Consider the following 17,690-nt stretch of genomic DNA (forward strand, 5'->3'; position numbering starts at 1 on the left):
GAAGCCGGGGAGGAGGTGGGGCTTGCATTCAGCCAGTGAGCTCATTGGAACAGCGTTGTTGTTTTATCCTCCTACCGAGCGTGTAGTTTTTGGAAGGCATACCAGCCACCGGCCGGCCAGCTCTGTCAGTCGCCCCTTACCGCTGCAGCAGAGAGGAGCCACCCCCACCTTTCTTACACACATGCACACACACACACACACACACATACACACATGCATACACACCCACATACACACGCATACACACACATACTTCTTCAGCCTGCCTGACTTACAGGTATCGCTGAGAAGTTAGCGAGGTCAAGTGAAAGACTTAATCTCACACATCTGATGCTCAGTCTTGATTCTCCGAGCTCGGGACAGCTCTACGAGTGAGTTTCACTGGCTTTTTTTTTTCTTTTTTCTCCCAATTTTTTTTTTTTTTTTTTTTTTTTTACTCACTCATCTGCAACTTCATTGGCTTTCCCTCCTTTTCTTTCCTTCTTTTTTTTCCTCCTCCTCCTCCTCATCTTGACGTTGCGGTGAGAAACCGTGCGGACGGACGCAAGAATTTCACACAGTGCCGTACAAAGACAAGAAACGGGGGAGAGATCTGAACAGAGAGGTGGATGAGGAGAGAGACTGAAAGTTGTCCTAACTGGAATTGTTGTGTCTCTCTCTCTCTCTCTGTTTCTGTCTCAGCCGTCTGGTGCTCCGGTGGAAAATGACCCTCTGGGCGCACTGCCTCCTGGATGGGGTAAGTTTATCCTCCACACTGCTTACACACACACTCAGCCTATAGATACTCTTATTGAGGGACTCTGAATTAGTTCTCAAATTGCCTGATGTTTGAGCTTCTTTGAGGTTTTAATCCGAATTTGGAGTTTGGAGGCTGCAGAAGGGCTTTAAACACCTCTCTACCTGCTGGAGGTGTCTTTTGTTGAAGTCAGTCTGATCACTCCAAGCTGTTTTCAATCAAAAAACCTGCACCCCTCACCAGTCTCATGTAGGTATTTTTTAACCAGTCTTGCTCAGCAGTCAACAGTGAAGTAATGCAACTTTTTGATTCGGTCCATTTAAATCATACACAAAAATGTGTGTTGCCATGTCTCCAGGCAGCTGTTAGGCACTGAGATTTTTGGGGGGGGGAATGTGCAAAATGTTTTTTTCTCCTCACAGAAGTCTGAGTATGATACCGATGGATTTAAGCCTTTTTGCAGCATCAAAAACAATGCTGGTTATGTGGTTTTTTGTTATTTTGCCTTGGTCTCTTCCTCGTGGTCCCCAGTGTGCCGATCTGCAGTGAATTGATAGATTTTTGTCCCATTGATGTTCAGTTTCTCGGTTTCTTCTCAATACTCCTTTCAAGTTACGCCAATTTATCACTTCACTGTTTGCGCTCCCCCTTTTTTTTTTTTTTTTTTTCTACTCCAAAGTCCGCAAATTACAGAGGCCGCATTATTGATGGGACTCGACATCATCCAGCGTTTTCCCAAATGAGTAATGTAATCTGATCTGCGCGCAGTCATGTCACACACATTCATTCATAAACGAACGCCGCCACCGCCGCTTCTGTCCCACCAACATTTTCACAAACTTCATCATCACACAGCCATGTTCACTCCAAAAAAAAAAACCCTCGCTCCCTGCCCATGATGCATTTTCAACATGTTGCGGTACCTCTCAGACGAAAAACCTCAATTATATCACTGGCTCAGATTCGCTTCTTCTTTGGCGCAGTCCTTTTTTCATCTGCGGTCGCTTCCCCTCCTTTTTTATTTTTTGAATTTTATTTAATTTCAGGCTCGTTTTCAAAAAGAGAAAGATGGGAGAAAAATAAGGGAATTATTGATGGAGACAAAGGAGGAAAAGAGACAGAGGCAAATTAAAGAAACTAGAAAGAAGAAGAAGAGGGGGGGTGGGGGGGGTTAACTGGATAAGAAAAGTGGGGGGTGGAGTGAGTTAGAGGGGAAAAAGCTAGCAAGAGTTGCAATGTGAGCACTACTGTTTCTGGGCCCTCCACACACTCCTGTTAATGAGAAAAAGATGTCAGAGCGATGGAGGGAGGAGGAGGATGGGGGGCACCAGCCACTCTCTCTGGAGATCAGTGGCCTAACATATACACACACACACACACACACACACACAGACAGACACACACACACACACACACTTTATTTTTTTACACACTTTCATAAACCTTTATGCAATTTGAGTGCCTCCATTGTAGGTTTTAGTTACATTTTTTAAAAAACATTTTTTGATATTTGCTTCAACAACGTGGTCAATCTGACTCTCAAACGACCCCCACCACAAACTTAATTCCACACACACACACACACACGCACACACTTACGTTAACCCTGGTGAGGTATTTGGATCAAGCCACAGTGAAATACCACACAGACCTGCTGGTTTTCTATCATGGGGGTGACATTTTTTTTCCTTTTCTTTGTCCCAAGAGAGTGAGCCCAAGTTGTTAATGTCAGGGACAATCAGGTGATCCTTCTGACTTCTGGGTGACTTTATTTCAAGTTGTAAAAAAGAATCCTCCAACTCTAAACTTCAGAAAAGCCTGCAAACAAACACTAACAGTGTTTCTGTGCTGTGTGTGTCCACAGAGAAGCGTCAAGACAATGGCAGAGTGTACTTCGTCAACCACAACACAAGAACCACTCAGTGGGACGATCCACGGACCCAAGGGTGAGACTATGAACTGGAAAACGTACTAATATGTGTGTGTGTGTGTGTGTGTGTGTGTGTGTGTGTGTGTGTGTGTGTTAGTGTGCATGCGTGGGTTTGTTCCGATCGCCTTCTTGTTAGATGGTATGTCGCTTTGGGTGTTTGCTCGTACAGTCAAGGATATTCTCATCGTACGCAGTTTCTGTGACGACAGAGTGACTCATCTACATGATGTCATGATATGAAACAGAAATGAACACTGAGCTGAATGTCACAGGATTTACTGAGAGGCGTTCTCCCAGAGGAGGAAAACTTGACAAATTCTTTGGGCCTGGCCTGGAAATTGAATTTAAAATTAATGATTTTACAAGAAGATGACAAAATTTGACAAATTGGTCATCTTAAGCTGAAAAGTAACACTATCACTATAAGAAATTAGCTTCATTTTTTTTTTTACATGTGTGGGAATCAAACTCCAAACAACTAAAGATGGATTTGGAAACTTTTTGGCCTCTAGTCAGATACCCTATGATCTACTTGTTGTTTATTTGATCATTTTTCTGGCATCAACTTCTATTTCTTTGACATTGAGACTCTTACAGAGCTCTTAAAATTCTTTTCTTCTTCACCTCACTCATGCTGATTGAACCCGTAACTTTCTGTCAGTCAGTTACGATTTACTGAAGCAAGTTTCACACATTTCAAGTTTGAATCTTTGAATCTTGAAATGAAAAAGAACATGCAGGGCATCTTCCTCTCTATATAAATAATATGGAAAGGTAAAGTCAGACTGTGGAGATGTGTTTACAAGCAGCGGGGGTGGAACTAGTCCCATTTTGTTGAATTAAAGTCACAGAACTAAATATCTGTTATTCCCGAAGTAAAAAAAAATACCCAGCAACCTTTGGGGAAAAATAAGATATTTACAAATTTTTCCTAAATTGTGCCTTTTTCCTAATCCAAACAAAGATGATAGCTTATTTTATACGACTGAACCAAAAATGAAAGTTCAGTTAAAATTCTCAGATATTGATGTTTCTTTCTGTTGTTTGATAGTTTCTTTCAGCTGGCTGTACAGCCAACAACTTGGGGAAAAAAATCTTTTTTAAACTGTGAATCCTACCAAAAAGATTTTTAATACCTTCAGAAAAGAGAGGAATGCTGTTAAATGACCTCAACTATTAATGTTTGTTTTTTTTAATAAGATTGCAAGGTATTTCTTTTTACTGAGCTCTGTGACTCAAATGTAAAGCAAATAAATGAGAGACACAAACTTTGCCAGGGTGCCACATTAAAGATAATACTGTGGGTCAGCTCTTTTTTTCATGTGGGCCTCTGCAGCTGTGGGCTGCACTGGTGACGGCCCTCTGTACACCTAGACAAAAATTCTGGGTCGCTTTCCGCTGGTTGGAAGGCAGTCTGAAAACATTTTAGCATCCGCAGAGGAGCTAAACCTCACCTTGGCATGGCTGTAGGCCAGTGCACGGTTTTAGTATTTTTGCATCCAGGAGCTTTAGATCCACAGGTTGGCGGGGGGAGGTGTGTTAGTTTCATCCCCCCAGGACAGGGCCCCCTCCGGCTGGGACCGTGCTCACTGCCCCTCTCCCCTGTTGCAGGATGATCAAGGAGCACCCCCTGCCCCCGGGCTGGGAGATGAAGTACACCGCCGAAGGAGTCCGATATTTTGTGGACCACAACTCACGCACGACCACCTTTAAAGACCCCCGACCCGGGTTTGAGTCAGGGTAAATATTCTCTCAGCGCTTCCTCCCAAACCTGCTGATTTAAAAAAAAAAGAAAAGAAAATCACAGACAGGCACTGACCTGATCATCGCTGTCACTCTAGTGGATTTAGTAAACAAAATCCACTTCTTTTTCAATGTTTTTTTATTATTGTATTGGAGATATTAATATAAACAATGAAAACCTGAAAATATCATTAGAACGGTCAAATCTCTTTTAATCCAAACTACATTATCCTTTTTAATTCATCTGTATGTTAACTGGGCCCATGTTTTACCCATTCTTTCATCTTTTTGCCCATTTAAAAAAAAAAATCTCTTTAAGTCAGACAAAACCAGCTTCAGCATTGCAGTTTTCACATCGACAAAAAAATAAATCACACTTATTACAGCAGCAGCAAGCGCACACACACACACACACATACACACACATACACACACACACACACACACACACCTCCCTTCTTCCCCTCAGCCTGTGGATGTTTGCTTTGCCTTGAAGCAGTCTCAAAGCTCACCACAAAGTCAGGAGAATGTGCAGATGTGCGACAACAGATCCTCTGCAGACTGCACTGGTGTGTGTATGTGTGTGTGTGTGTGTGTGTGTGTGTGTGTGTGTGTGTATTTGCTGGTGCTGGTGCCCTTCTGTGTTTACGTTCAGCATGCAGCAGTGTGTATTTGCTTGTGTGGTTGCCGCTGTAGAAGGCATATCTGTGTGTGCAAGTGCATCTGCGAGCTACTTTTTCAGGGCTCGTATTTTTAGGCTGGTGGTCGAACGGAGGGGCTTCTGAAAGAGTCTTTACTGTTTTTTGGGGGGTTTTTTACGCCAGATCCTGCAGGAGTGTGCGTCCTCGGCCAACACTCTGCCGCTTGCTTGCGGTCTCCATTTCCTAACCCAAAGATGTGTCTGGCAGCTCGCCGCATTAGAGGCCTCCTTCTTCTCACCCACCATTTCACTCTCTCTCTCTCTCCTGCTTTCCTCCCATTATCTGCCTATATCTCTCTCTTTTTCTTTCTCTCTGCGTCTCAGCCTCTCCGGTGCTGACAAGGCATATATCCAGTGTGTGTGTGCAGTGGGTTGGTGGAGCTTATACTAACACAGCTGCACACCCGGACTCACCTCTGTCTTTGAGACCCAGACACACCAAGTGATTATTTAGAGCAGGATGGCTGGTGTGAATTTAATATTTACTTTGAGTCTCTGGCCTGCAACTGTTAGTCCCACACTGTTTTCTACCAAGGCCTCCTGAAAAGGAGAACATCAAGTTTCTGGGACGTTACATGTGTTCATCAGCTGAACAGACATCAGACAGAAGTTCTTTTGTTTTGTTGTTGTTGTAGATCTCATTTCAGGATTCCCCCAGTTGTTTTCTACCAACAGTATAAAATTAACAGTCTATCCCTTCTCTGTGTGTGTGTGTGTGTGTTTGTGCGTGTGTTTTTGCGCGTGTGTGTGTGTGTACAGGTCACGGCAGGGCGGTTCACCCGGCGCCTACGATCGCAGCTTCAGGTGGAAATACCATCAGTTCCGTTTCCTGTGCCATGTAAGTGTTAACTAGAGTCTGCACAATAAAACCTTTCCTGTCCACACAAGCTATGAAAAAATATTTTCACACTACCGGTGTCTAGTCATACAGATAGTTTGGTTTTATTTGCTCCAGATGTCTGTCTCTGCCTCTCTGTTGCTGCGGATAACTTACAGAACACAATACGAACAGTATAATACAAATATATTATAATGTTTTGAGCACTACTAACTTCTTTGAATGTGTTTTTTTTTGTCTCTGTCCAGTCCAATGCCTTGCCCAGCCACGTGAAGATCTCCGTGTCCAGACAGACTCTGTTTGAGGATTCATTTCAACAGGTCAAAGATGGAGAAACACACACACATCTCTATTCCACACTTTAGTATTACTACATTCACTTCATTCTCACCATATTTCGCCAGATAACCAAACATTTCATCAGATGCTGGAAACACCAAAACAAATTAATGCTCAACTTTGGACTGAGAAATTAATAATTAGTAATGAATACTCAAATGATCAAAAGATGGTGAGGGCATTGTTGTATCTCTGAGGTCAAATGACATGTACATACAGAACTTATTTTTACAGACTCACCAAACATGGCAATGTTTCCATACTTCAATGAACAAATATGCCTTTCGAAAGACAAGGTATACCATTGAGGATGAATACCAAGCATGTTGCAATTTTGATTCTAAATCAAAAATCGATTGAAATGCACATGCGATTTCAGATCATTTTGTTCTGTCCACCTCCACCTAGTTATGTGCATCCTCGTTGCCTCTGGATCCAGCAGGCAGCATTATTTCGTCAGCCAGAGAGATGCTACTAGCATCCTTTAGCTTCTCTGCGTCTTGCAGAGTCATGACAAACAGCCAAAACGAGCACTCAGACACTCTGGAGAATGTTAACGGTTTTCTGATTAAGTTTAGCTTTCTGTTGGGTTAGATCCATGATGTTTAAATCAAAAATCTAATCTAATCATTACGTTAAAATCAAAAGCCATGGGTTTGGAGAATCATAACACTGTTAATTTAAATATATCTCACAATGTTAATTTAATTCTAGAAATGCACAAATTAAAAAAAAAAAAAAAAAAAAAAAAAAAGATGAGAAGAAGAAGAAGAAATCTTTTTCAGACACATCCTTTGGTCCATATCAATAAAATAAACATAAGACATGATAGAACATTTTAAATTAAATTACAAGTACAAGACAGCACAAGAGTTACATTTGGACGTTCTTACGCAGCTTGCAAATGTTAAGTAAAAAATAAATGTTAAATGCTTCCCAAAAACTAACATTATGTGATCTCTGTCATCAGATCATGAATGTGAAGCCATACGACCTTCGCCGGAGACTCTACATCATCATGAGAGGAGAGGAAGGGCTGGACTACGGCGGCATCGCCAGGTGAGAGCAGGAACAAATCAAACGCACCCATCTTTTTTTTTTCTCACATTCTGTAATTATGTGTGTGCTATTACTGGGGTTTTCTGTTACTACTGTCTAAAACATTGTTGTCTTTTAACTTTTGTTTTTAATGTTGGTGGTGGTGGTGTTTCTCCTGTTCCTGTCTGTCCGTCACCTGCTTCCCCCTCCCCTGGCAGGAGTGAAACAAATTGTAAAAGGGGTTTCAAGAAGTTTTTTTTTTTTTTTTGCATCCAGGGAGATATTAATTGTGTATGTGAGGGTAAATTCTCCCTGGTTACCAGCAGAGGTCATACTATAAATTATTTGATGCCTCTTAACTTTTTCCTGAGTCCCCTCATTTTTTTCATCTTGAATCCTCCATGCAACACCTCTGTCCTCCCTCTCCCCATCAGTCATCCACCCACCACATGTATCCATCCTGCCCACTGTGTTCCAGGTCTTCCTCTCTCTATATATGTTGTTAATTTTTCTGTTGGCAGTGTTTCATCTTTTTCTGTTTTGGTTTTTGCATTGTGTTTCTGTCTCCGGTGTCACGTCAGTGGTTTTACCCTATGGTAGGTGACATCATGCTGTTCTACCACAGGGTAGAACCACGGACGGGATGTTGGGAGGTGTCTGCGTCCGTCCGTCCGTCCGTCAGTATCCATACCCTTCCTCCTCCTCCTCCTCCTCCTCCTCCTCCCATATACCCTGAGAAGGAGGGAACAGGCCTTGGGGGGAGCGCTTGGTTCTGGTGCTGCAGCTGGTGGTGGTGCTTGTTGGCCCTCATTCTCTCTAACATGCATTTCACTGTTTGTGTCTTTATTTTTTTTAATTCTACCCTGTTGTATTGATCCTAAATGTTACATGTTTGTCTTTATGTTTCAAATTTGGGGTGATAGCTTGTGTGCTTTTTGGCCTTCTGACAAGCAGTTGTGATGGGGTATACTACCACCTTTACATTTGGAAGGTCGATACGTCTTTCATGTCTGTCCGTTAAATATAAAGCTTGAGCCAGCAGACGATTAGCAACAGCAAACATCTAGCCTGAATCCAGCATCTAGTTTAGTCTGTATAAAACAAACGTGTGAAAATTACAGTTTGGGGCTGTATGGAGGGTTTCGTACTCGAGCTATTTCTTGGCCAAGTGCTCTGACTTCAGGCCACACATGAGAGTGGTATCAATCTTCTCATGTATGTCTATGCCAAGAAAGTGAGTCATTTTCACGTATTTCCCAAAATGCTGAACTGTTCCTTTTTAATGTGACTCATTATTTGCCCAAATGTAATTCAAGATTAATTCATTCAGATTAATGCATATAATTCAGGATTTAGAACCTCTTAATCATTTTTTTGAAGTAGCATCAAAATGTTTTCTTTTACTCAATTACAGTTTAGTGTAAACATCCTCGACCCCAAACTACTTCATTATGTCTTTTAAAAATATTAATTGATTGAAAAACTTTTAAAAGTCATAAAGTGTTATGGTAGCATTATAATGGTAGTATTGAAAACCTTCTTCAGTGGTAATAAACATAAAGCACAAAATCAACCAAGCATGACAGAGCTGTCCTCAAAGTTAGAGCTGTGTGAAACAGTTAATGATAGAAGACAAACTGAGCAGCAGCTTCTAAAACTTAAGTCCTCCTCAGGATTACAGATCTTAAAATCCTTTAGAGTCAAACCAGCATGAGTGAAGCAACAGTCTGAACCTTGTATCTGTGAAATGACTAATATTCAAGCACACACTCTATTGAACTTTTAATGAGGACATTTCTTTAAATTAATTTGTTTATTCATATTATTTTAACTTTCTATATATTATATGTTGTAGCTGATCATGTTCTGTCCTTAATGTATTCATTGTATTTTGATTGTTGTTTCGTCTTTGCCATGAGATGTTTTGTTTTCTCCATCATTGTCATTTGTTTTGTTTTTTTGTTCTTGTCACTGTATAACTCCCTCTGTCACAATGTGTTCATTTACACTATCATTCTGCATTCTGCCATGTTTAAAAAAAAAATGGAAATGATAGATTGTTGAAGTATCTCTTGGGATAATTTAGATCTTCCTCTTCCTGTATTAATGTCTTGTGTCCCGTTGCTCTGCAGGGAGTGGTTCTTCCTGTTGTCCCACGAGGTCCTGAACCCCATGTACTGTCTGTTCGAATACGCCGGCAAGAACAACTACTGTCTGCAGATCAACCCAGCTTCCTCCATCAACCCAGACCACCTCACGTACTTCCGCTTCATCGGACGCTTCATCGCAATGGTGAGTTGTGTTCAAATATGACTTGAGCTTTGATTTGTAAAAATGAGCTTTCTAACCAGCCTTAACCTGCCATCAGCAAACACAAACAAGTAATAACTCTTACTCATAACTTCTTTCAACCTAGTCTTCATTTTCATTTGATATACATTATAAGATCCTACCAGCCTACACAGCACCAAAATCCATGCTTTTATTTTGACATTTTTAGTAAAGAGGACTCTTCTTCAACTTCAGATTCACATACACAGAAATATTTAAAGCATGAAGCAATAAAACCTCCCAGGTGAATAATGTGGAGCCCAGTTAAACATCACAATTTGATCATTTCCGAAATAGTTGCTGATTAATTTTCAGTCAATCGTTGAATGGTGTCAACTCTTAGTAGATGTTGACGTTGCTGTAAAATAATAATAATATTATAATAATACATTTGTTCAGTAAAGCACCTTTCACACAAATGAAATTCACAAAGCGATTCACACAAATAAAACTTGAAAAGATCATAGACATTCAAATATTAAAAACTAAGGAGATAAAAACATACAATCAATGGGGCATAAGCAAGAAAAACAATTAAAACATAGAAGACTTAAAAGAATTGTAAACCCTGAAAGCAATAAGTTCAATGATGAGGTTGAGACATCTTCAGGCATCCATGTGACTAAACTCAAGAGCATGAAGGCATGAATATGAGCAGTGCAGTTACTCAACCACTGTGGTACAATCCAGTAGTTCCTAACTTTCAGTATCTACTTTGTGGGATCAGCTCCAGAAAAGCTGTAGGTCCCAAAACCCACACCCTCCACCCCTCCTTCTGTCTGCCACCCCACCCCTCACCCACACCATGACCTCACTGCCGCACCCAGCCCACACCCGCCAGCAGCCGCCTATATTTAGTCCTAAAATGCACTTTGCTGACTTGCCTTATAAAGATGCTCGCCTCTACTAACTTCAATCCCTTTTTCCCTAATTCTCGAATCCCTAATTCAAAACCTCTCGTCTTCTTTTTCTTTCTTTACCTTTTTCTACTCTCCGCCTTTGCCCCGCTTCTTTCCATTGACACCCTCTCCCTGGTCTATAAATCTTCCCGACTGTCCGTGTGTGTGTCGCTGGCTGTGAGACAGACACATATAGTCAGTCAGGATGCAGTAGGACAGAACAGACTGTGACTAAGTCACTCTGTGGGTGTCTGTGTTGTTCTTGGCTCATCACGGCTCTGAGCCCTCTGTGGGTTTTTTAACATTAAACAGCTCCGTCTGGCTGAATCGACACACTCTACTTCACTGTGAACACACACATTCACACAGAGGGAAGATTATGACTTGGTGTACAGCCATATGTGTTCAGTGCACACATTTAGCTTTGTGCTTAGTCTTATATCATAATCTAATCTGAGTGACTAGTTAAAGTTTTGATCATTTAAATAAGGTTAAAGGACACAATGGAAATCTCCAGACTTTAGCCTCTTTCACACACAGTTCCCGGTAAATTACAGGGATAACCTGGCATTGCTGGCAGTTTTCATTATTCACACATGCAGTTACATTCAGGAACATTTCCGTCTTGCATCTTTGTATGCATGCCACATGAACGTATTATAAGAGCTGGATGGGGTGCGGCTCAGCCATTTGCCAACTTTTCCCAGTGGGCACTTGCAGTATTGCTGCAAAAAATCCCCCTGTGGCCCAAAAGGCACTTTCCCCATAGACCACCATTATAAAAGAGACGTCTGTATGTAACTGCTGACTGGACACTTCAAACAGAAGAAAAGGTCAATTAGGACACTTTCTATTATAATTTTTTTGATCCATGGATGTTTTATATCTGCAGAGAAAAATGATATATAAAGCCTATGGGCCAAGCAGGAACTTTTTTGGCATATGCACCAGCCAAGCAATTCTTTCTAGGCCAGAATGGGCACCATTTTTGGTCCAGTTTGGTTCAGTATCCAGCTCTTATAATACATCCATGGCATGCCATCACAAGGCCAGAATAGATGGGGTGAGGAACAGTCAGAAGAGCATGAAACTCATGAAACTCAGATGAAACTTTCAAACTAGGAGGTCAAATATGAATCAAGGTACTGTTCCTATTTCTCACCTCAAAACACATATTTTAGTGTAGTGTTCAGCTGTAATATCATAAAGTTTGTGACACGGGACTGCCATGTTGAAAACAGACTAACCCAACCCAAGCACTGTACAACTTCTTGTGATTGATTTTCTCGCTCCACGTCAAAGTGTATTTCGTCAAATGTGTGTAACCTTCCCTGCAACATTACTGCTTTCATTTACAACACAGCCGTATCAGCATTTTCCTACAAATGTTAGTAAGTCTCATGTCAGGAAATTGGCAATTTCAGATTTCCATGAATATCAGGAATAGACTGCAAGTATGAAAGATGGCTTTTACTTTTGAAGTAGAGCAGCTACAGCGTCACATCGCTCAGTTTTCAGCTGCAGTGGTGGAGTTTTTGCTGGTCAGTGGTTTGTGCTGGGTTGTATTAGGCTGCCATAATTCCAGAAATAAAAGCCCCATTCATGTTTCCTGTAAAGGTGACTGGCTGCTGAAGCATTTCTAACACTTGAATGGGCACCAAACAATCCCCTGTGAATCATTGAGACTGAAACGGAGCAACTTAGATGAAAATATGTGTAATTTGTCAAGAACTAATTTGAACCACATGGCCATAAAATAACTCTAATAATCATAAAATTACAGCAGGGAGAAACTGTTCCTCCCACTTGTTCCACTCTGTTGGATCCAGTGAGTCAAACCTGCCGTATCATCAGATTTAGTGACTTGACAATGTATTTCTATATGTGTGTTTGAGGAATATGAGCAGGGAGCAGCAGGTGTTGTTCCTGATTGTGGTTTCTAATGTAACAAATCCTCCCCTCAGGCTCTGTACCACGGAAAGTTCATCGACACAGGCTTCACGCTACCGTTCTACAAGCGAATGCTGGACAAGAAGCCCACACTCAAAGATCTTGAGTCCATAGACCCTGAGTTCTATAACTCCATCATGTGGGTCAAGTAAGTAATGCATGACGGCAGCTCTTTGCTTTTACAAAGATGAAAAAACGGAAGAAAAAATTCCTCAGAACATTTTTTCTTGTTCAGGTTTTCTTTTTTTCTTTTTTTAAATAACTAATTTCATTAGTTTAAGCTCAAAGAATAAATGGAATAAGAGCACATCATGTCATAATTCAGTAACCAATTACTTACTTACTGCTTATTAATTACATAAACGGGAAAAAATGTTTGAAATTCAATCTTTCCAACAAGCATTTTATAGGGATGACTGAACTCAGCAAACAGATGAGCTTTAACTTGAAGGAATTTTCTTAGTCCCAAGTGAGAGTCCAACAGTTGGTTCAGCGTGTCAGTAAAATTTTGAGGTTTAGTTTATGAGGAGTTTAGATGAGTTACAGTCCTCAGAAATACACATATCTCAGGGGCTAGTTTGTCAGAATGAGTATATGTAATTGTTGCTGAAATAATGTGTGTGTTTATGTGTTTCTGTGTCTGTGTGTGTCCAGAGAGAACAACCTGGAGGAGTGCGGCGTAGAGCTATATTTCGCACAGGACATGGAGATCCTTGGGAAGGTTTCCACTCACCAGCTGAAGGACGATGGAGAGAATGAACTGGTCACCGAGGAGAACAAGGAGGAGTACATCAGGTCAGTTGGCATTAGCGGCGATAGCTCGGAACAGGGAGAGCAAAGCAAATGACGAAACCCGTAAAAACACATCATACTCCGTCTCTCCTCAGCCTGCTGACCGACTGGAGATTCACTCGCGGGGTGGAGGAGCAGACCAAAGCCTTCCTGGACGGATTCAACGAGGTGGTTCCTCTGGAGTGGCTTCGCTACTTTGATGAAAAAGAGCTGGAGGTAAGGAGGAGCTGATGAATTTAAGGCTTTAAAGTACAAGAATATTTCCTGCATCTAAGTATTAGTAGTTTTGTTTTATTCCCATGTAATGACTTATTTCCCCTCAAATCTTTCACACAACAGTGACAGTTAATGGACTGTATTTCCACTGTTTTTTCCCCCCTTTTACATTGGCAGAAATATATACTGTATTTAAATAGAAGTCAGTTAATATTCTGCTTAAAATCAGACGTGATGGTATAAAAAAAAAAGCTTTCCTATACTTCTTGATTAGAAAATAAATTAAACTTAATTACAAAGTACAAAGTGCTTCATAAAAGATGAAAAATACACTTAATCAGAAACTATTTGAGATGAAAGAGATTTCAAAAATACGCAGTAAATATATATGACAGTCAGTCCAATCTACATGGAGACTGATCCAGAGTAGTAATTTATACCAGCTGTAGTGAGTGTCTGTCCCTGCTTCTCTTTTGTCAGTGTTGCTGTGACAAACATACGGAGCCAAAGAGTTGCACAATTTGAATTAAAAAGGAAGAATTAAAAAGAAATCCATATTGAGAACTAGCAGTGGTTTATTTGATAAAATGCTCTTGATCCTGATTGCTTCTAGCTTTTCTCCTTGACTCCTGCTGCAGCTGAGCTTTAATCCAAATGACTCTTTGTCCCAGAGGAAGCTCAGCGTAACAGAAGGCGTGATGGGAAATGTTGTGACTCATTGTGTTGACTCTGTCCTCTGCCTACTGATGAGTCACACCACTGACTCTACAGAAATATGGACGACTTGTCTCCAGTTCCTGCCCTAATTGCAAAAATGAAGCCAAAATATCTCCTTTTTGGGAGTGGCCATCTTGCTTGTGTGACTTCATTTGGAGCCACTGTTTGTGCAAGTGGGTGCCTGGTTTGAGAGTGTCTGTCACAGGATATCACACCCCCTTTAATATTCATCCATTTAAAAAAAAACGTATCTGAAAAATTAGTGCTTGAACAAACACCAGCATGTAAAGAACGACCTATACTGCAGCCATCCAGCAGGGGGCAATCGAGATGTTTTTGTCTTCACTTTCATGGGAGCTGTCATGACGTCCTTATTGTTTGTCCTTCATATACACAGCTTGTGTCTCTGATAATAAATGTTGTTCCTGTGCTTTGCCTCTGGCAGCTGATGCTGTGCGGGATGCAGGAGATCGATATGGCTGACTGGCAGAAGAACACCATCTACAGACACTACACCAAGAACAGCAAGCAGATCCACTGGTTCTGGCAGGTAAGAACACGCTCTGGCTCGGCAAGCACAGGGCATGATGGGAACTTACACCACAGCATAACAGAGCCTCCAGATGCCCCCAGTACTGTTTTCCTTTCATTTGTCACCTGTCTGTATATCCTGTTATAGAGTGTGTGTGTTTATATGAATACACTGTGTTTGTATTCAGTGTATGACTGACGTGTGGTGTTTCTGCAGGTGGTGAAGGAGATGGACAACGAGAAGAGAATCCGTCTTCTTCAGTTCGTAACAGGAACCTGCCGGCTGCCTGTCGGTGGCTTTGCTGAGCTCATCGGTACGCAACTCATTACATCCTTCATTACTGAGCGTCTCCATCCTTTAGGGCATCCAAAAACGTAATCGATTAGTTCAGTTTGAAATCATGTTTTCAAGTTTAAACCTGCAAGACGTCCAAATTAAGGTCGCATCAGTACATATTTAAGAATATGGTTGATATTTAGGTATGAAAATTTTTAAGGCTAATATGCAGAAACATTCAAGCTATTACCTTTGAACCCCTGCAGGAAGTAACGGTCCCCAGAAGTTCTGCATAGACAAGGTGGGGAAGGAGACTTGGCTTCCAAGAAGCCACACATGGTAAGCTACTCTCTGATGTTATCATGGGAAACATTTGCTTTCATTGTATACAGCGTTTTCTGCCATAAGATAACTGAATCAATCAGTATAAAAGTAGGCCTGTTACTTTATGTAGTTTTATTAAACATGGAGGCATTTTGTTGTGACACTGCTGAAATCCAAATATGTGTTTTTCTAGCCAGAAACTTCACTCCTGAAAAAAACTTTTGCCAGATTTATTGACGTCAGAGTGTAAATGTCTGAACATTTTGTTGTGTAACATTTGTCAGTCCGGTAACCAGGACAGCTGGTTCTGATGACCGTGACATCAGTACAGATAAAACAGATGGATGCTTGAGCAGTTTTTTACATCTGGTTTGAATTTGGGGTAAATGTCTCACCTGAAACCTAGGGGGGATTATTAGAGGGGATGTTAAAGTACATTGATACTTGGAATACATATAATCTGATTAGATTGCATGTCAGGGTCCGTCTGATGAGTATGGGTCATAATTCAAACATACACTCAAAAGTTTGATATAGATTAAATTGTTTTTATGTTGAGTTTGTAGGAAAATGAGACAGTTTCAAACATTTGTCAAGATTGGATGACACAAACCAGATTATATCTGCTACCATCAAACCAATACGGCATATTGTCTAGTACAATATAGTCAACACTGTTGCCAATTTTCAGAAAAGTCATTAAAATTTTTCTGCTGTTTCAGAGGTTTTTTTTCACCCTGACCAGAATACAATCCTCCTGAAAAAACAATGAATACATATTGTGGTCATATTTAAACCATTCATATTGAACATTGTACAAAATGTTGTCTATCAGCAGCTTCTGTGCAAAATAATGTAAAAAAAAAAACCCAAGACATAATATTTTCATATTTCTCTCAGCATGTGAGTCTGTTTTGTAAATAGATGGTTTATTGTAGTAATATATATTACATATTATTTGTAGGTTATTATGCAATGGTTTTACTGGTCAGGCCCACTTGAGCTGTACATGGTCCTTAAACTAAAATGAGTTTCCTTGCCGTCCACAGTTTCAATCGACTGGACCTGCCGCCCTACAGAAGCCTGGAGCAGCTCCGAGAGAAACTCATGTTTGCCATCGAAGAGACGGAGGGATTCGGGCAGGAGTGAAGCGGGAAACGAGACAAGAGACGGCTTAAAAGAGAGCAGATAATTCAACAGGATAGTTTTTTGTTATTATTGTTATTGATTTGCATTTGTTAATCACAGGGCTAATAAATCACCTGTCATCTAGCCCCTCACTGGGGGGAGGATCATGTTTGTGAACTGAATCACAGGATCAAGTCGGAGCCGGCAGATGGACACACGAGAACACAGAAGAAGAGTGTGTATGCCTGCTTGTCTGTGTGTGTGTGCGCGTGTTTGTGTGTGTGTGTGTGCTCACGTCAATGCCATTGTGTATATGCATATAAATAGTGTGTATGTTTATGTGGGTCGGACAGGACGGCACATAGAGAGAATTATATTTGACCAGTCAGTCTCACACCAACCCCCCTCCCCACACACACACAAACACACACACACAAAAACAAACACGAACACCTCCACTCACAGCTTAGAAATGCACCAAAACCAGAGAAAGGATAGTTTTTAATATCAGCAGCAACTCACAAATGCAGTATAACATATCTACCAGAGAGAAATACATTTTTTTAACATTTTAAAGTGATAAAAGAGAGAGACAGGAGAGTGAGATAAAGAGAAGGAGTGTATGAGAGGAGCTGAGCGCATGTGTGTGTGAATACGAGAGACAGAGAGCTGTTATCATGAACCAGTGCACCTCTGTTACAGAGGTTAGAGAGATGAGATGTGATTTTACTTTTTATTTTTCTGTTCTTTGTGAATTTCAGCTTTTTTTTCTCCTGTACATAGGTAAAATAAATGAGATTTCAATCTTGAACAGCTGTTGTCAACTGCTTTTTACTACATTGTAGAACAATACTGAAGATATCCACACCATCAAATAACAGCGGCCACTGAGACACCACAAACCGTTTCTCTATTTAGCACGCCTGCTAGTACTCCCTGAAGACAGAACCCAGTTAACCCAGTATTTCTTTACCAACTACTGCATGAAACCAGTCAGTCAGTAATAATAATCAAGTCATCTAGAGATTATGACACTGCTGCTTAATGAGCACTTTTACTTTTAAAACTTAATAGTACAGTTTGCAGAGTGTTTTTACATTATGGTAGTGCTACTTTTACTGTGAAAGGGGAAATTCACAACAGCGTGTGTTTCCAGGTTTTGGGGAGGACTGCTGCATATTTGTACACCAAAATCCACAGA

The 17,690-nt window shown here is 40.9% G+C and overlaps 1 protein-coding gene across 1 annotated transcript in view; it reads left to right on the top strand.

Moving 5' to 3' along the window:
- Nucleotides 1-17,300, top strand: part of wwp2 (WW domain containing E3 ubiquitin protein ligase 2) — a 56,555-nt gene extending 39,255 nt beyond the window's left edge. Inside the window, 14 exon segments of the mRNA XM_053318965.1 lie at nt 682-736; nt 2,601-2,682; nt 4,278-4,406; nt 5,869-5,947; nt 6,196-6,267; nt 7,257-7,345; nt 9,457-9,616; nt 12,519-12,652; nt 13,159-13,299; nt 13,392-13,512; nt 14,675-14,779; nt 14,978-15,074; nt 15,304-15,376; nt 16,411-17,300. Of these exon segments, the coding sequence (XP_053174940.1) occupies nt 682-736; nt 2,601-2,682; nt 4,278-4,406; nt 5,869-5,947; nt 6,196-6,267; nt 7,257-7,345; nt 9,457-9,616; nt 12,519-12,652; nt 13,159-13,299; nt 13,392-13,512; nt 14,675-14,779; nt 14,978-15,074; nt 15,304-15,376; nt 16,411-16,510 (1,437 nt within the window). The 3' untranslated portion in view covers nt 16,511-17,300.
- The last annotated feature ends 390 nt before the right edge of the window (nt 17,301-17,690 follow it).

Source organism: Scomber japonicus, chromosome 5 (genome assembly GCF_027409825.1).
Source record: "Scomber japonicus isolate fScoJap1 chromosome 5, fScoJap1.pri, whole genome shotgun sequence".
In the NCBI taxonomy this organism is placed as follows: Eukaryota; Metazoa; Chordata; class Actinopteri; order Scombriformes; family Scombridae; genus Scomber; species Scomber japonicus.